This window comes from Lates calcarifer, linkage group LG10, assembly GCF_001640805.2.
Source record: "Lates calcarifer isolate ASB-BC8 linkage group LG10, TLL_Latcal_v3, whole genome shotgun sequence".
NCBI classification, from domain to species: Eukaryota; Metazoa; Chordata; class Actinopteri; family Centropomidae; genus Lates; species Lates calcarifer.
Genome location: NC_066842.1, coordinates 2,428,394 through 2,448,481, shown reverse-complemented (window position 1 = coordinate 2,448,481; position 20,088 = coordinate 2,428,394). Strand labels below are relative to the sequence as shown.

At 41.5% G+C, this 20,088-nt stretch overlaps 1 protein-coding gene across 1 annotated transcript in view; it reads right to left on the bottom strand.

Annotated features, from left to right (window-relative positions):
* LOC108893603 (GRAM domain-containing protein 2A) overlaps positions 1-20,088 on the bottom strand; it is a 29,325-nt gene extending 9,237 nt beyond the window's left edge. Inside the window, exons 1-9 of the mRNA XM_018691777.2 lie at positions 19,930-20,088; positions 19,431-19,627; positions 13,328-13,441; positions 7,090-7,147; positions 4,576-4,648; positions 4,374-4,477; positions 3,087-3,185; positions 2,067-2,138; positions 1,823-1,882 (exon numbers count right to left, since the gene is read on the bottom strand). Of these exons, the coding sequence (XP_018547293.1) occupies positions 1,823-1,882; positions 2,067-2,138; positions 3,087-3,185; positions 4,374-4,477; positions 4,576-4,648; positions 7,090-7,147; positions 13,328-13,434 (573 nt within the window). The 5' untranslated portion in view covers positions 13,435-13,441; positions 19,431-19,627; positions 19,930-20,088. The remainder of the gene's footprint in view (positions 1-1,822; positions 1,883-2,066; positions 2,139-3,086; positions 3,186-4,373; positions 4,478-4,575; positions 4,649-7,089; positions 7,148-13,327; positions 13,442-19,430; positions 19,628-19,929) is intronic.

Below are 20,088 nucleotides of genomic sequence, written 5' to 3'. Positions count from 1 at the left end.
AAAAAAATGTCATAGTATAGTGTAACGTCAAAAATTTCATAGTATAGTATGGCGTCAAAAATGTCAAAAAAAGGTCATAGTATGGTATGGAATCAAAAATGTCACAAAAAATGTCATAGTATAGTACGGTGTCAAAAATGTCAAAAAAATGTCTTAGTATAGTATAGCATCAAAAATGTCAAAAAAAATGTCATAGTACAGTATGGCATCAAAAATGTCAAAAAATGTCAAAAAATGTCATAGTATGGTATGGAATCAAAAATGCAAAAAAATGTCATAGTATAGTATAGCATCAAAAATGTCAAAAAAATATCATAGTATAGTATGGCGTCAAAAATGTCAAAAAAATGTCATAGTATAGTGTAGCGTCAAAAATGTCACAAAAATTTCATAGTATACTAAGGTGTCAAAAATATCATCAAATCATCCAAAAAAATGTCACAGTATAGTATGGAATCAAAAATGTCAAAAAAAATGTCATAGCATAGTGTAGCGTCAAAAATGTCACAAAAATGTCATAGTATAGTATAGCATCGAAAATGTCAAAAAAAACGGTCATAGTATACTATGGAGTCAAAAATGTTACAGTATAGTATGGCGTCAAAAAATATATCATAGTATAGTATAGCGTCAAAAATGTCACAAAAATGTCAAAGTATAGTACGGTGTCAAAAATGTCAAAAAAATGTCATAGTATAGTGTAGCGTCAAAAATGTCATAGTATAGTATGGCATCAAAAATGTCAAAAAAGGTCACAGTATAGTACGGTGTCAAAAATGTCATAGTATAGTATGGCGTCAAAAATGTCAAAAAAATGTCATAGTATGGTATGGAATCAAAAATGTCAAAAAAAATGTCATAGTATAGTACGGTGTCAAAAATGTCATAGTATAGTATGGCGGCAAAAATGTCAAAAAAAGGTCACTGTATACTAAGGTGTCAAAAATGTCATCAAATCATCCAAAAAATGTCATAGTATAGTAAGGAGTCAGAAATGTCAAAAAAATGTCATAGTATAGTATGACATCAAAAATGTCAAAAAAAATGTCATAGTATAGTACGGTGTCAAAAATGTCAAAAAAATGTCATAGTATAGTATAGCATCAAAAATGTCAAAAAAAATGTCATAGTATAGTATGGCGTCATAAATGTCAAAAAAATGTCATAGTATAGTGTAGTGTCAAAAATGTCACAAAAATGTCATAGTATACTAAGGTGTCAAAAATATCATCAAATCATCCAAAAAAATGTCACAGTATAGTATGGAATCAAAAATGTCAAAAAAATGTCATAGTATAGTGTAGCGTCAAAAATGTCACAAAAATGTCATAGTATAGTATAGCATCAAAAATGTCAAAAAAATGTCATAGTATAGTGTAGCGTCAAAAATGTCACAAAAATGTCATAGTATAGTATGGCATCAAAAATTTCAAAAAAAAAAGGTCACAGTATACTAAGGTGTCAAAAATATCATCAAATCATCCAAAAAAATGTCATAGTATAGTAAGGAGTCAGAAATGTCAAAAAAATGTCATAGTATAGTATGACATCAAAAATGTCAAAAAAGGTCACGGTATAGTACGGTGTCAAAAATGTCACAAAAATATCATAGTATAGTATGGCGTCAAAAATGTCAAAAAAATGTCATAGTATGGCGTCAAAAATGTCAAAAAAGGTCATTGTATACTATGGAGTGAAAAATGTCAAAAATATATCATAGTATAGTATGGAATCAAAAATGTCAAAAAAATGTCACAGTATAGTATGGGGTCAAAAATGTAAAAAAAAGGTCATTTTATTGTTAGTATGAATATAATCTTACCATGGACAGAGAGCTGGGCTCCTCCAGGTACTGCTTCAGACTCAGACTCTTCCCATTCACCTGCAGACAGAGGAACAGTCAGACAGGAATAACAGAGATATTCTTTTCAAATTTCACTTTTGCCAACAGTGAGTCAGACAGACAGAATCTGATCCTGTTTTTAAAGAGGACTGGTTGACTCTAATTAGATTAGAATAGAAAACCCTCACTGAGCTGTTTTTCAGGTGATACAGGTGACACAAACCTGTAGGTGGGTACAGATCCTCCTGAGGACGTCGTAGACGCTGTCTCTGGACAGCAGGGACACAAACACATACTGCAGACAGACAGACAGACAGACAGAAAGTTTATCACCCGACCCAAAATGTTTTACTTTGATATGATGACAAATGTTAAACTCATCTGAAGGTATTCATTTTGGATTATGAGAGTTGAGTTGACCTTAGCCAGGATCAGGTGTAGTCTGTTAACTGAAAATATCAATGGCTAAAATGTCTGATAGAAAATGTGCTAAATAAATAAATGTCTGAAAACATTATGGATAGGATTCCTACAGAGATAGACCTTTTTTATTCAAGAGATCCTTTTTGTTTAACCAGAAACATCACTATACAACACTACCAGACTCCATTGACAAAAACAGTGATTTTACTGGGCAGAACACAGGAGCTGCTGGAATACCACTGCCTCAATCTGCTGCTTTGTTTGTGTTATGTGTGTGTTTTTATTTGAATTTAAGTGAAGGATCCGAAGACTTTATCCACACCTGAAAGTCACACAATAACAGAAACAAACCAACAGATTGAGGCAGTGGTATTCCAGTCACTCCTGTGTCCTGCCCAGTAAAATTACTGTTTTTGTCAGTGGAGTCTGGTGGCAGCTGTTTGCAGTGGCCAGGTACGCCATTCTTGTTCAATACTGCACTGATTATTTGTTGTGGGTTTATCCAATTACAGCCTCACAGGGCCATTACCATGGCTACAGACCTGTAGTCTTGTTTGACACAGAGAAACTCTGAAGTGAAACTGTTAGACATCAGAATACAGAAGATTACAATCAGTCTGTTATGGAATATCTGACAGATGTATAATCCTTTTCCAAAAGAACATTATAACCTGAATGAACAGAATTTGAATGAATTAATTCGTTTATTAAAGTCAGTGTTTAGTGAGCGCTCTTCCATAATAAAAGCCTGTGTACAAACATGAGTCTATCTGTTTATATTCTGTGGGATCTCTGGCGTGTACTCGTCGTGTCTTGGTACCTTCTGTCCAGTGTCCATGGTGATGGCCAGACCGTTTGGCACCAGACCGGCAGTCTTGTGCTTCTTCACCAGCCGAACTGACACCACTGGGATACAAACCTACAGACACAGAGAGGAGGAATTTGGACATGAAGTCAGAGCTGCTCTTGGCCAAGGCGCTGGGAGAATCACAACATGTGCTGAGCTTTATTTTGACTGACTGACAAGCTCTCATACTGAGGTGATATGATCTTTGACCTGGACTCTGGAACCAACAGAGTAAACAAACGTCTAGACCAAACACAAAGATACACAGAGGTTGACTCAGTGGAGTCATACAGGGATCTTGTATGTACAGAACATGAACTGGTCATTTACCTTCTCTTGTCTCTGGACTAATGATCTCATAACATGACTACATGATGCTGCTTTAAGGACAAGAACACACAAAGCTTTATGAACCTGAAATCAATAATCCTGTCTTTTGACTTTTGACTGACACAGAAAAGAAAGTGTGTGAGTTATTATTATTTTTCCCCAGTGTTTATGTGTGACTGAATAGGAAGGTTGGATAAATATCTTCTTACAAACTCAGACTGAACTGACTGACAATTTATTAATCTGTAAAACCCCCAGAGACTAAGAAGTTATGCATTTGAATGGAGGATCTGAGATACAGAGTCAATCTTTTCTATAAAACAAATGCTGAATTCTGACAGTATATATGAACTGCGATGTTTGTGTATACTCTGATCAGCCACAACATCAAAACAGAATAACTCGGAGAACAAAACAAAGAGCCCAAGGCGTTGACTTGGCCTCCGAACTTCACAAATCTCAATCTGATCCAGTATCATGTAAGTCCTTATTTTTCTTGTGCTGTATAGTGCAAAACAGAACAACCATCATGTGACACCCAGGTTCCTTGTGACCTTGTTTGGGGTGAGAGATGAAGAGGCGATTTTGATGTTGGTATTGTAAAGGAGAGATTGATTAGGTGGAATGACTAAGAGTTCAGTTTTAGAGATTTAGTTGAAGGTGATGAGAGATCTGTGCCGAGAGCACAGGGGTTGTCAGGTGGGAACAACAGGTATAGCTGGGTGTCGTCTGCGTAGCGGTGATACTAGAAGCCATGTGAGCAGATAATTGACAACAGTTACTTAACCACTGTTCACAAACACTACCTGTTGATTAAGACAAACAGTATTTCCTGAATTTGGTTTTTTAAAAGCTCCATGTTTTGAGTGTAAAAACTGTTGGTCTAGTGTGGACGGATTCCAACACAAGAAGGAAAGCATCTTCACTCACCTTGATGTCTTTACCAAACAGGTTTGCATAGAAACACAGCCAGTTTCTGGAGATGTAGAGACGTCCCTGCAGCAGGATGTCTCTCAACAACGCACATGAATACACTGCAGAAAAGGAGGAGCGAAAGTTTTCATCAAGAGCTAAAAACAAATACCATCACAACATGCCTCTTTAACTGGAAGCAATATGTAGTAGTATTTACCTTTCATCAGGATTTCTTCTTTAGGAACAGTCTGGAACAGTTTGTGGTACTGAGAGTTGTACTTGCTGACAGTCTGTGGAAAGGAAGAGGAACACAGTCAAAGACGATTACAGATTCAGCTACAATCAATAATCATGTATCCTGATGTCACTGAAGCGTATTACCAGGAGATATGGTTGAAATCAATATAAATAACTGATTAGATTATCGTGAGTGCAGGCAGAAGTCAGACTGTTGTTTGTGGAGTGAAACATAGCTCTATTGTTGCTCCATTACTATTTACCTCACTTGTAAATAACATTTTTCTCCTGCATCAGTGTTTCTACGTCAAATTCTATGCAGATGATGTAGTTTTATACAAGCCAGCAGCCACATAGCCAGGGAAAACTAGACTTATTTATTATGTTTGAGTTCATTAATCATTAAAAATGGGAAATGGACATGTTGTTAATATTTCTATATTATATTTCCATTTCATTACACCAGTATTGACAGAATTCAGGGATAGATGAGTGAATTTCTTCTTAATTTTTGTAAGGGGCTCCTTAAAGCATTTTTTTCAAGGTGATTTTTCTGCCCCTGGTGCTAATCATAAACTTTAGAACTGCAACAATTAGTTGATTAGTTGATAAGACAAACAAAAGAAAATGAATCAGCCACTATTTTGATAATCAATGAAACATTTACATCAATTTTCAGGAAAAAATTTAAGGGTTTCAGCCTCTAAAATGTTGGTATTCATTGCTGTTTCATTCAAAACATTTCATATCACCTGGGGCTCTAGGAAACTGTGACGAGCATCAAGAAAATAATCTGCTTATGATTAGGATAATGAAAATAATCGTTACTTCCAGCTCTAATAGACTTACTGTCAACACAGTTTTTACTACCTCTTCAACCGCTGCAGACTACACACTAAGCATCTGCTTTCTGGGATATGTTACTTGAGTATTGTTTTGGATCCCGATATTTGGGTCAGAGGTTACATCATATAAACACACACCCACACACCACACACTCATACACCTGTGTGTCTTTATTCTCTGTGAGCCAGACGGTGACTTCCTGCCTTCCTGTTCCTGTCTGAAACAACAAAGACTAAAACAACAGAAAACAGCAGCAGCAGCTCAGCGCCTCGCTGCTCCAGTTGAAGCTCCTGAAGCAGCTTTCAACATTTGGGTCAAACTAAAAACTCTGACACGAGATGCCTTTGAAACTTTAAAATGTTTGGAAAATGTTTTGTCAGGTCCAAACAACGACATCCTCAACAGACACAAGGCAAGAAGGCTCGATTTCACTAATTTAATAAACAATGTGTTACATTTTTTCAATTTTTTAACTTGAAATCTTAATCTGAAAACTAACTACAGCTGTTGAATAATGTAGCACAGTAAAAAGTACAGTATATCCCTCTGAAAAGTACTCAAGTGCTCCATGCAACACTTAAGTAAATAGTTATCTCTTCATTTGGTTCAAAATAATCTCTTGTTTATTAATATATTTTCTTTTAAAAATTGGATTAAGGTATAAGTTTGTATGTCTTTGTGGTGGCACCATAGATTTAGACAGAAATCACTGGGATTTCTGTAGAGTAAATCTAAAATCTGTAAATCTAATCTGTGGATGGCCTTTGTAAATCCAACAGAATACATAATCAACCTCTGCAAACATATCTTCTTCTAGTATTAGCGTTTTTTGCTGTGACAGGCTGGCTTCTTTGGGTTTACAATACAAAAGGTTAGAGTTTGCCCTCTGAGTTGGGCTAGTTCTTCAGGGCAGCCTGGACGCTACAGTGACTCGCTATCAGAAAGTGATGAGACGGGCCATGGCTAGCTAGTTAGCATGCTAACTTCAGTAGAGGAAAAGAAGTTATAAAAGTAGAGGCAGAACACTGGTGCTGCTTTCCACTGCTTCATTCCTTTGGTGAGTGAAGGAATGAAGCCTGTTTCTGAACTTTACTAAACAGCTGTTAATGCTAACATTGGCTATGCAGCGTGAGCCAAAACTTACAAACAGTTCCTTTAAATTCATGCAGTGAGGAAACACAGGAATGTTTTCATTTTCATAAATGACCGTCAAACTGTGGACCCATGAGTTTGGGGCAGAAAAGCATCAAATTTGTGAAGCAGTAAATCTTTAAACTGTATCTCATATCTGCTCTTTAATCTGTAAACTGATCTGTGTTTGAACTGCTGCTGTTTGATGGTTGACTGCAACTTTCTCTCTGCTTGAACACACACACACACACACACACCCCTGAATATGTTCCCATGGAGACGAGACAGACGCCGGAAACTTCTGCATGGGCTTAAAAAAAGATTTGAAAAGCCTCCTGCTGGCCTGTCGTCATCTCTGGACCTCTGAGAACAACTACACTGTGGTTTTCTATCGGCCACATGCATCTGTAGGTGTGGTGTTCTCTGCAGTGTTGACACGTCGTCACATTTTTAGGTCAGTTCTTATTGTTTTGTTCGAGTGTTTATGTTGCTGGTGAGTGAAAAAGAGAAAACTCACCGATCCTCTGTAGCACTTCTTTACGTCCTCGTAGGACAGGTCGTCGATCAGCTGCAGCCTGCAGGACACATCACAAGACATTTACAGTTTCTGCAGAGAAGTGGGGTCACAGGGTATCGAAAGTGGGTACTGAAAACATGTCTGTATTAATCAAGTGTCTCAGAGTTTACTCCAGAGCTGCAGAGGAGTCCTGAGCTGTTAGGAGCTGCAGGAGATGGAGGTCAGAGGGAGACAAAATGACTTTCAGCTTATTAAAAGATACCGTTTGCACAAAAATCTAATAATCTTTGACCTTGGGATGAAAGAGATTACAAGTTCTCTCTCCACTAAAACAAAGTCCTCACAGCTTCCCAGCGACAGAAGAAACACATCTTCAATTATTCCTGCAACAATAACTCGATAAGGACGTTAACAGGAGGTGTAGCAGAAAGATTGACTGAAGAGAAGATAACGTCAGTGCTTTCAGTGGAGATGTGAATGAATGCAAGACATGACTGGATGACTCGGCATCACACAGCTGAATTAAACATTTCTTCTTTTATCCATGCAACTGGCTTCTTAGTTTACAGCTTAATACAAACAGCTTGTTGGTAAATATCTTGTTAAAATCTCACCTCATTTTTACACATATTACAGGTCCTATCGGTTATTTACATGTACACTTTAGCCAAGACTTCAAAGCAGTCAATGTAGAACTGATGCTCAGATAAAATATGATTCTGCAAGAAAAAGTGAAATGAAAAGAAGCTGTGGTTTGTTGAGAAACATGTTTCTCAGTTCTGCATGTCAGGTTTGTACCTGTGTAGCTGGTGGAGAGTTAATAAATGTCAGACCACAATGAGTTGTCGGAAAATGTGGCAACGACTGCATCAAAATAATAACAGAGGAAGGAGGCGTAAAGTGCTTCCTGCAGAGTGTGAGAACACAGTGTTCATACACACTGAATAAAATGACCCAAGAGGAAGCTTTCTATTTGTTCAAACAGTAAAATACGAGGAGTGATTGATAAGTTTGTGTCTTAAGGTAAAAGGAGAGGAGTCGCCTCCATCTGCAGAGAGTTCAAAGTTAAAAACTTTAGTGGTTTTTCAGTTTCAGGTGAAAATTGAGAGTCAGCTCTGTCGGAGAAAATGGACGACGTCGGCCTTCGTGCAGTCGTCCACCGACTGTGGATCTGAACTCGTTCAACACCGTCCCTGTTCACCTGATCCGTCCCCTCAGACCAACACCTCCTCCCCAAGATGAAGAAGAAGCTCAGCATCGGCATCTCGCTGCAGAGTCTCATCAACACTACCCAGAGAAGAAATCACTGGATGCTCTCTTCTCACTGGGCAGGAGAGCCACAGCGTCCCTAAACCGGGACACCATCTGTTTGAACTGTTTCAGGACCAACAGGTCAAAAACCAACAGGTTGAAAAACTCTTTCTACCCCCGGGCCATTATCAGAAGTTGTACTTGTACAATAACAATAAAGATTCTGATTTTAAGGATCATTTTATCCGACAGAGCTGACTTTCAATTTCCAATGACTCGAAACAGAAAAACCACAAAAATTATTAACTGCAAACTTTCTGTAGGAGCAGGAAACGAGCAGTTTAAGTCATCTCCTTATACTTTAGGACACAAACTTACCAATCATATATGAAGCTGGTTTAAAGGGAGGAACTTCAACTAAGCTTCGCTCTAAATCTAAGTAACAAATAAAGCTTCAGCTAACAATTAATCGCTATTTTGTCCATAAAAGATCAGAAACAACTGTTGTCACAGTTTCCTAGAGCCTGAGGTGATGTTATTATGTCTGGTCAACAGTCCACAACCAAAAGACATTTAATATACGATCGTGACATGAAAAAGCTGAAACCAATCATCAAAAATGACTGAAAGGATGAATCGACTATCAAAACAGTTTTATATTTTACTGCCATTATCAGTCTCACAGTTAGAGTCTGTCTCTCAGGCTCTTCAGGTGCAGCTGTCACATTATTACATCATGCAAAAACCAGTTTCCTCATGTTATCAGCAGCCACGTGGTTGTCAGGATGTAAATGTGACCGCAGATAACAGGGACATGCTGATATGTTTTCCAACAGTCGGGCAACAGTCTGAACATGAAGCTGCCTGTTCTCTTTACACATGATCCACTGTGACAGAGGCAGATTAAAACCACAGGCTGAATAAAGAGTCTATGGTCAGACAGCAGTTTACTGAAGCAGTCAATCACCTCCGAGTTGACAGCATTCCAGTGTTTGTACGACTGACTTTGTGTGAAACAAATAAGACAGAACTGCTATGAACAGTAACATTAGCAGAGTGTTCTCTACTATTGCTGTGACTAGCAGCCATCTTGAATACTTATGTCGCGGTTGGTGGGTTTTCTCCAACTTTCCAAGTTGGAAATCCGACTTGAGAAGGCGTTCCAGTTCCAACAGAAACAGACTGTGTGAATGTGTTTTCGTTTTGAAAACGTTTGAAAACTAACGCGTTACATTACTAATTTCAACAAAAAAGACGTTAATTTGTAGCGCGTTAAAGTACTATGATTACTTTATAGTAACAAAGAAAACTTTCAGAAGGCAAACACACTGAATGGCTACTGCAGGAAACATGCCAGCCATCAACAGTCAAAAACTGGGTTAAATATAAACTAAAATCTTGGATAAATTATCTTTAAATTCTTCATTTAATGTTTGAAAATAGTTGTACAGGTGGAATGTTTCTCTACCTGTTGTGTCTCTCTTCATCCATGGTCAACCTGAAGATTGATCCAAGACGTCACATCAATAAAATAATAAAAAGGAAACAGTGTCCAGAGTGTTTGTCTGAGGTCGGTAATGAGAACAGTTGTGTTGTTTACAGAGGAAAAGAGGTGAATTACAGCTCAACACACCAACAAGGTGTTAATCCACCTTCTCACTAACAGCCTCGAGGTATTTGTTTGCTCTCACAAATCCTCACACTCACACACACTCATTTGAGATTTCATGCAAGACGGTCATGTAAATGAAGTCATGACAGGAGGAGGCAAATCAACATGCAAAAAGAAAGGCAGCGGACAAACACTGTGAGGCTCTAAACAACAGCTCAGTTATCAGTGATTATCTGTGTGATTGTTATTAACAGCAAAACATGGCAGGAAGAGGTGAAGTGGAAATAACGAGAGCGTTCCCACTGGTTTTAGTTCGGTACGCTGGAGCATGGAGGTTCAGAGTGTTTGTGAAAGGAGCGATTGTCTACAGGAGCTGCTGAGAGGTAGACATGCTTTCACAATGACACACACACAAACACACACGATAAAAGAACTAATTATGCGACCAGTTCGAGCATGAATGGGGAAAGTGGAGCAGAGACAGAGGCTGCGTTCACACTCAGACTCGGCAGAAAAACTGTTGTTTACATGTCACACCGAGGTTTTCTCAGATTGTTCTCAGCCGTCCTGCGGTCGCCAGCAGAGAGCGGGAACACATCACCACCTCTCTCTGGGGTTTTTTAACTCGAGCTCAACTGAAGTGAACTTTGAACTTTGACCTGGGAATTTGTGCCGTCCTGACATGTCAGGATAAAAATGGAGGAAGGTTTCGTAGCTTATTAGCATTGTGTCAACATCTAGTCTTTACTGAAGCTCCTCTGTCCACACCAGAGAACAACCACTGTTAAACAGTAAAACATCGCATTGATCGCCCCCTGGTGGCTGGCTGCAGTACAGGTCATAAACCCCGCCCCCCTCCATGTTAGCGATTAGTGCATTAGCTAAACTAAAACATCAAAGTGCACGTCGAATAATTATTTCCTAATGATGGTTTCTGTGGATGTAGGTCGTGCTAATCATCTTCAAGTGTTAAATTTACCATTAAGTTTGGTTTTAACATTTAGCCAGAAACACATTGATGAGGGAACTGCTAATGCTAACATGCGAACATGCTGACTTACTTCCTGGTTTTAGGACTCATTCCTGCAGCTCTCTGTTATCGGAAGTGGATGTCAGACTCAACGATGTATGCTCCTGCTTGGCCTGTAACTATTTTGTTGCAGTACCACAGTTGACCACAGGGAAAGCAACTACAGGCTGAGTGGTGGCACCATATCAGCTGAGTTAGCAGTTTAGCTCACGTACTGCGGGTTTCATCATAAGGCTCCATTATCTTTCACCATCAACTTTTTTACTGATGAGGATTTGAACCACGTCGTTTCTGAGTTGTTCTGTGAATTGTGTGTGTGTGTGTGTGTGTGTGTGTGTGGGGAGGGGGGGGCTTTAAGAGAACATTAGCGCTCTGTCAGCAGAAGTGAATTAAGGCTTTTGCAGCAGCTCCACACACACACACACACCTCCTCCTCCTCCTCCTCCTTCTTCTTCTTCCCATCAGCCTCTCTGTCTCTGAGCTCTGCTGCCTGGAAACGTGAGCTGACTGCACGTGCTGCGCGCACACACACACACACACACACACACACACTAACACACAGCCTCTGATTCTGCAGCTTCTCCTGCAGCTTGTTTAGTACGTGACAGGAATAACAGAGCAGCGAGAGACACTGAGGCTTTCCCTCTCCATGTATTGTCTCTCCTGCACGTCTCCTCAGCTTTCATCTGCTGCCAATCACACACACACACACACACACACACACACACTTTGTCAGGACTAATGAGGGAGCTGGTTGATTATGAGTGGGTGGGCTCTGGAGGTGAATCATGCACATGACGTGTGTTCACACTCCGTGTCCTCGGCAGACTTCCTGTATCGACGCGCAGGTTAACTCAGCCTCGTTCACAACATCTGTCTCCAGCTGTGCAGCTCGTCTGCACCTGCAGCCTGACCACATCTGTTTCCTCAGATCAGAACAAAAACTGAGCGCAGCTTCTGTTTGTGGCGACACAGTTGGAAACCTGTTGTGTATTTAAAAGGATGTATGACTCTACTGGTACTTTACTTCCAGTTTATGCTACTTGTCCTCTACTACACTTCAGAGGGAAGTTATTACTGCATTACATTTATCTGATAGTTTAGCTTCTAGTTACTTTTCAGATGAAGATTTTATCGTTAAGATGTTTTATCGTATCATCAACTTCACAATATCGCAACAGCAAAAGCGTCTGGATACTGTCGTGGACCTGGACGCTGACAAACGATAGGTCTTCTGGGTAAAACTGTAGTTTAGTTACAGCCGCGGTGGAGAAGAGTGAAGGGAAATGAGAACTACAGAGACCATCATCCTTTGCGCTCTGAGAACTGGAGAAACTGTGGATGCTCCAGCGTCTTTTAGATCTGACGTGAGGAAGCGTTTCAGTCTTCAGGGGAAAAGGGGAATACGACGTTTTTTTACTTTATTATCCAACTGACTGTTTTTTTACACTTTAAAATTAATGCTTTGTTTTTTCCAAATCTTCATTTGACTCTTTTTTTAAAATATCGCAATAAATATCGCATTGTGGACTTGTTATAGAGAGATTATCGCATCGTAAAGATTCTGCCTCTGGAGCTGTCAGGCCTCCTGCTGCTCCCACGATCCTGCTCAACACCTGCTGCTATATTTAGAAATTACTAGCATCACTGCTACTACTGCATTCACGACTTGTCTTTATTATCATTACCTTTATTGTATTATTGATACCACTTTGCATCTTTACATGGAATCTGCATTATGTTCTCTCCCCCGTGTCACCTGATGTGGCGCTATACGAATAAAACTGAACTGAACTGAATTAAAGGTTAAACCAACCATTTTGACATGTGACTAGTTGTTAGTAGTTTCACTACTGAGTAACGACCTCAGTAAATGTCTGTAATTATCCAAAAAATCACAACAAAATCAAAGATTAGAGAAATATAAACACACAGATTGATGCAGATCAAGCTCACCCCCTCATGGCAGCAGCACTCCCCGATGTCGGGGGCCTCCCCCAGCAGAACAGTGCTCCCACCACACCACAAAACTGCTCAGAAATGTCTCCAGGAACATGACAAAGAGCCCGAGGTGTTGACCTGGCCTCTAAAACTCCCCAGATCTCAATCGGTGGGATGATCCGGATCCATGGAAGCGGTGGGGTTTAGTATCTTCCCTGAGGATACTTCGGCACGCAGACTAGAGGAGCCAGGGAATCGAACCACTGACCAACCTCCTGAGCTTCACAGGAGCTGATCACAGCTGATTCAGCTACGTTTACTGATGCGTTGAGACCCAGAAATATAACTGCTGTAGTAGTGGTTGTTAGCAGCATTTAGTTTGCAGCTACTGTGCAGTTTCTCACCTGAACGGCAGGGGGCAGTGTCCGTCCTCCTCCCTGGGGGGCTCCAGCTCATGCGGGGGCAGGACGCCGACGTCCTCACTCTGCTCCAGGTTCTCCGACATCATCATCGTCGGCCTGGAGAATGAGGAAGGGCAGAGCATCAACGATTAGAATAATTCTGCCTCTGTGTTCGAGATGGTGTTCTTACAACGCTTTTACATTAACACTACCGTGAAGTGATAATGACTAGAGAGAGAGACAGTAGGAGGCAGCATCAGTTAACAAGCTATAAATATACAAGTGTGACCAACATCCAGTGAGTTACGAGGAAGGAAACACAGGGGAGATGAGACAAGATGAAGGTTTCCTTTTAGAGAGCAGAGCAGTTTAATCACTGATAATAACGTTAAATAAACAGGAGACACTTCTGCTCCTCAAACTGAGATGAGCATCAACTCTTCTTCTTTGATTAAAAATGTGAAAAGGCAGCAGCTGGAACATCAATAACATCAACAAACAGCAACAGAAACATCACCATATATCAGCGCCAGACTCCATTGACACAAACAGGAATTTTACCGCTCAGAACACAGGAGCTGCTGGAAAACCACTGCCTCCATCTGTCAGTGTGTTTGTGTTGTTGTGTGATTTTCAGTGGAGGAAGAAGTGTTCAGATCCTTTATATGAGTTTAAGCACCACACAGTAACACAACCAAACATACAGATTGAGGCAGCAGTACTCCAGCAGCTGATATGTTCTGTGTGGTAAAATTGCTGTTTTTGTCAATGGAGTCTGGTACTGATCTACCAGCTAATGTCTTTGGACTTTGAGATTCATTTTGAGCATGAGCATTAGAGCTGCTTTCTCCCGGTGAGATGCTGGAGGGTGTGGACGAAGGGACGGAGGGCTCTGATTGGTCGAAAGGTCTTTCTGAGCTGTGAGACAGAGAGAAAAACCCTGTGATCTGACTCTGCGGCGACGAGGCTCGCGGACCCTTCAGATGCGCTCACGTGCCAAATACGACACATGGCGGGGGTAAGCGAGGATGCTCTACCCCCCCTTAACCTGCATTACCATGGCAACAGCATGAAAAAGAAAAGGGGGGGGGGTGTTCAGATCAAGCATCTCGTCTCTATGGGCGGCTGAATAGGGAGTGGAAATGCAGTTTTTCTAGCAGTCGCTGAGGTCACGCCAACACTTCAACAAGATTAGTGTGAATAAAAACAGATTAAAGGTAAAAATCTGATGGTTTGAGGTCACCTGGTTTCCCCCTGTGACCTGACTTTACATGATTAGTCCAGAGGAACGTGTAGAAGCCATGCTGTGGTCTGTGCGTGTAGAAAAACTGCTTTGCATGCCACTCGCTCTGTGACCTCTGTGGTGCTTGTGTAAATTAAAAACGTGCACATCCCTCATATAATCTGCCAATAAAGCTTTATCTCTACATTCACTACAACGACCTCTGTCTGTTGCTGCGTCATCTTTGACTTCTTGCACCTTTCCACCAGGATTCTCTGTAAATCGTTTTGTTTACCATAAATGCAAAAGAGTTGGAGGAGACGCTGAAGCCCTGAGTGATGTCTGCAGGTTTTTCTCACAAGCTGCACCAAGAAGGTTTGACAGTTTGTGCCTGAGAGGTGATATCTGCAGCATCTTTACATGCACATGCAGTTCAGCTCTTTGAGTGATTCTGCAGAAGGTTTGAGGTTAATAACTTCTGTGGTTTTTCTGTTTCGGGTAGTTGAACATTGAAAGTTGGTCTTATCACCCACGGAGGTCCACGAGGACATGGTGGCAACACGACAGCACGGTGAAGAGGTGGACGGCTGAATACAAACATGGCAGAAAGAGCTGGAAGATGACCCCCGTCCTAGAGGATCCTGACGAATAACCCAACGGTTCATCGCCACAGAGCTGAGAAACTCTGTGTCCATGCAGTTAAGTCCCCAGACTCCATCGGCCTGATGAGGACTGGATTCACCACAACACATCAAGGGACAATTTTGCCATTATTAAAGGTGAATCCAGACATTTCTGCACCATGGATGAGACCTCCATGGCTCCACCACCTCCAACCAAAGACAAAAGAACAATCGAAATTATTTCGTAAGGAAGGAGCTGACTTTAAAAACAGGAAATTACAAAAGTTATTAACTTGAAACTTTCTGCAGAATCACTCAAAGAGTTGAGCTTTACATGTCTGCAGCGAGAGCTGCTTAACTCATCTCCTTCCACCTCAGGACGCTTATCAATCAGTTATTTAAAGCGAATTAAGCAACATTTCAGTCCTTCATGTTCTCATGTTACTGAGGACGAGAGAGGAAGGTGAGCTCAGAGAGTGGAGGCTCAACGATTGATCCAGATCTCTTCAGTGTAAACTGATCTAACATCAAGAGTGGCTGCAGTTAGTTACAGTTACAGTTACAGTGGTCCATCGTCAGAGTAGAGGCCAGAGAAGACGCCTTTTTCTTACTGTGGTCTCACACCTACGACCTAAAGAACCACAGAGGATATAATGCTGTGTAATACTGTAGAAAGAAGGATAAGTAGGATTTTAAAGATGAGCTGGACGTGTCCTCGGTGACGTCTCCACAAATGTGACGAAAACATCCAATGTGATGCGTCAGGATCAAACGTTCGTCCTCTGGCTTAAATATCTGAGGACGTCGGCAGGTGACCGCCTCCATCTGTGCAGATATTTCTGAGGGACCAAAGGTGGAAGTGAACCACAGTTGCCATGGTGACAGGCATGATCCTCACACACAAGCTGACAGCAGGTACTAAAGCCTCTCCTCCTCCTCCTGGTTTCCATGGAGCAGTCTGCTGGTTCGCTCTCCCAGGAGTCTCTGATTAAATCAGGCAGCACCTCAGGGAGACTCAGGCTGTTTGCTGTAATGGGACTCTTTAATGCTTTCACTTGTGGTTAGACCTCCTGCTGTCACACATTAGGTGATACTATCTGAGAGGAGGCTGCAGGACGTCTCATAAAGAGGAAACTCTCTCCGACACGGTTTAAACAGCAGCTTGTAGCTCGCAGTTTGACGACTTGTCCTGATCTGTAATGTCTTGGTTCGGCATCAGTCCTTCAGAGCTTCATTAGCTTCTTCTTTAACTGCAGCTGTCTGCTGTAACGACGACGCTGCACCCTAATCTCCACCCCTTCTCCTGCTCCATCTCTCTCATTAACAAGACACCAGGTGTTTAAACTCCTGCACCTGAGGCAACAACTCACCACCAACCAGAGAGTTAGAACCTACTGATCTCTGGACACGCTCCCCTCCACGACCAGGACGAGCTTCTGTCCTTTAAACTACTAAATTATATCCATATAAAGGACGATCCCAGCAGACACCAACATCTGACTGACTCATCTCAAGAACAAAGACATGACTCTGACTCTGACTCTACCAAAAGCTCTAAAATAAAACATCAGACAGGCTTCGTGTATAAGTTTAGAATCCAGAGGAAACTGATGCTAATGTTCATCGAACTAAATGACCTCAAGAATATTTCCACAGCACCATGATAGCAATGATCCAACGAACTCAATCAGCAACTCTTTGACTGCAACTGCACCAAAGCAGAGAGAAATACCACAAAACAAACTGTACAGAGGTTTTAGTCGGTCTTGCGATCCAAGGAAAGAGCGGGATTCTCTACTACCTGGTCTAAGGTCAAAGAAACAAACACCTACAGTCGAACAGGTAAACTGTTCACAAACGGTCGTGTAATTTCTGCGAGGATGATTCAGTTCTCGAGGGAATCAGGCAGGATTTTAAAAGAGCTGCTTCTGCGATTGATCACATCTTTGATTTGATCTTTTTAAAAAGTCGTATTCTGGGAAAGAACCTGTAAATTTAAGAGAAGATGACTCGAATATTCTCTGAGTTAGTTATGGAAGCTGCCTCTCTGTTACCGTCAGACTGGTACGTTTGGTTTCACCTTTGTTTAAGGTCCCGGGTCAATAAATCAAATCCAATCAGATCAGTTCAGAGAGCATGACTTCAGCCTCAGGTCTCTGAACTGAAAGCTTTTGACCAGTTACTATTCCCTCTGTGATTGATCATTCTGTGACTCTACACCTGTAAAACCACGAGGTCTGTTAATGATCCGAACTCACGTCACAGCTGAGAACAAAGTGAAGATGCAGCTCCATCACTGATCATCTGACTAAAGGTCCACTTACTATCTTTTTCTTTCTACATCGACCCGCATTGACTTCAAATCAAACTTCAGATTGTCTGATACTTATGGTCTCAGCTCTGGCAGCAGCTGATGTGCTTTAAATAAAGGTGAACAGTCAGAGCACCAGAGTCCTGACCGTGCAGCAGTGTCTGATATTTGATCCTGTGTTGGGTTTGTGCGGCTGCTGGGGGGGGGGACCAGACATTAGCTTCTTCCTGCTGGTCAGACCGTCTCCGCCGCAGCAGCATCCTCCATACTGGAATTTATGTAAATCATAAGAAAATAATATTCCTGTAAAGCAACAAGTCATTTGTCCTGTTGTGTGTTTTCAGGTTCAGCTGCTCACAGGAGGTGACAGAGCAGCACAGAAAACAGGAGGAGTAAATATTCACGTTTGGACTCTTCACGTCAAAAATGAACGATCAGTAATCAATTAATTTAATCAGTTAATCAACTGAATCACTTCAGTGTTTGGCTGAGACACTTACACCTGCTATTAACTGTCCAGATCCAGATCCAGATCAGGAAAAACTCATGTTAATAAAAAGGTGTAAACCTGTTCAGATGTGTGTGACCACTTCTGGAGGTAGAACGACCTCTGACCTCTGACCTCTGACCTCCCTGCATCAGAAGTTACTTAACTTTAACAGTTACAGCGACTGGTAGAAACGTTAGATTCACGTCCCCCCGGAGCTTCAGGAATCCGGACGTTTCTTGGTGTTTTGTGGTGACAGAGCTGAACTGGAAACAGACATGTCCGACTCCTCCAGCTGATCCGTCTCCAGCTCCAGAGGACAGAGACCTGATCTCAGTGAAGGTACGAGACTAACTTCAAGTTTCTTGCTCTGCTGTGTCTGATGGTGAAAGGTAAAGTTATTCATTTATTATCACGTTATCATGTTACGATCATAAGCAGAGGTGATCACTGATGATACCGTGTCCGGCGTTCCAGGAGTCCCACATTTAACTCCACTTTACCCAGAATCCTCCTGGGTTATTAAATCTGAGAGTTCCCAGAGAACTCTGGGAGAAACCTCCTCCTGTTCTGATCTCACTCTGAGCTGAGGGTAAACTTCATCTGTTCGCTATCGGTATCGTGCAGGTCCAGCTCTAACCCATCGAGACCTGGACTCAACAAGACCTCTGAGGGTTTTTACAGCAGCTCACAGACCAGCCTTCGCTCCCTGTGCATGGACCCGGCTCTCCAGATCACTGGTTCTCCCTCCCTGGACACTTTTGGGTCCAGACTCCCCACAGGAGCGGCCATCTTGGAGAAACTCTGACCCAGTCGCCTCATCAGACTCTCTCAGACCCTCAGACCCTCAGACCTGAACCTCAGGAACTGACTGTTCACCTGCTGCTTCTGTCTCCATCAGATACACACAGAGGAGTAAAAGTACAAGACTCACCTCAGAGAAGTAGCAGAGCAGAAGTATAAAGTACAAAGTAATATTTCATGGAAATACTCAGTTACTTTCCAGCTCTGGTGGCGTCTACTTTCTCCGCTGTGTGTGGATCATTTTACTTCAGGTAAAGTAAATAACTGTAACCAGTAAAAAGTATTTGAAGTACAAAGTACATGATACTACTACATGTCAGCTGCAGTGCAGATTATTTTACCCAGTTTAGATTTGGTAAAGTAACTGTAACTGTCCGAGGAAAGTAATGGAGTAACAAGTTCAGTGTCTCATGAGAAGAGAGTAAATGAAACACAGTAACTGAGTAAATGTACTTCGTTACTTTCCTCTTCAGGTAACAGCTCAGTACTATGAACACCAGAAGTAATGATGCAGTACTGCAGTATTCCAGTATTACAGCGGATAACACGCAGTTACAGTTACTGACAGTAACGGAACCATCAGCAACAATCAGCGGTGATTCTCACACAACACGCACAACACACACATTTACAGGTTTAATCCACAGGTTCACTCTCACCTGTGTGTCCTCCGCAGTCTTCAATCAGGTCCGCCGATGTTCAGCAGGGACTCGGTGTCTCCGGTGACCGTCAGCACCGACCGGAGAAGAGCCGCCGCCGACCGTCCGCTGCACCAGCTCCGTCAACTCCACAGCATTTAACCGAGGCGGTACAGGAAGAAACGGGAAGTCGCCTTCAAAATAAAAGCGTGTTGCATCTGAAAAATCAAAATAAAAGCACGCGGCATATAGAACTGTTTTCTGTTTATATTCTCAAGAAATAAACAAGTTTTAGAATAAAATGTGATTTTTCTTTTTTCTAAAAGACGCAAAACGATCATTTCTACAAATCTCTTGAAACCAGGTTTACATGTCGTCACTGCTCTGGATGATTTTACACTTGTATTAACAACAACAAACTTGTTTTTAGGACTAAATTAGAGTCAGATTAACCTGGCCTCAGGTGTGCTCTGTGGTCATGTGATCAAACACAGTAATTACACAAAACAAAAACACAAACCTGGACACCGAGGCCTCGAGGTCATTCAGGCTTCACAGTGGCAGGTCAGAGCTGCTGAACAAACAGTCAAAGCATCTGAAACATTCAGCAGTAACACGCTTTAAAAACAGTCCGTCTTTAAGTTATTGCTTCATCTTCTTTTCATTTCCTCTGACTCGA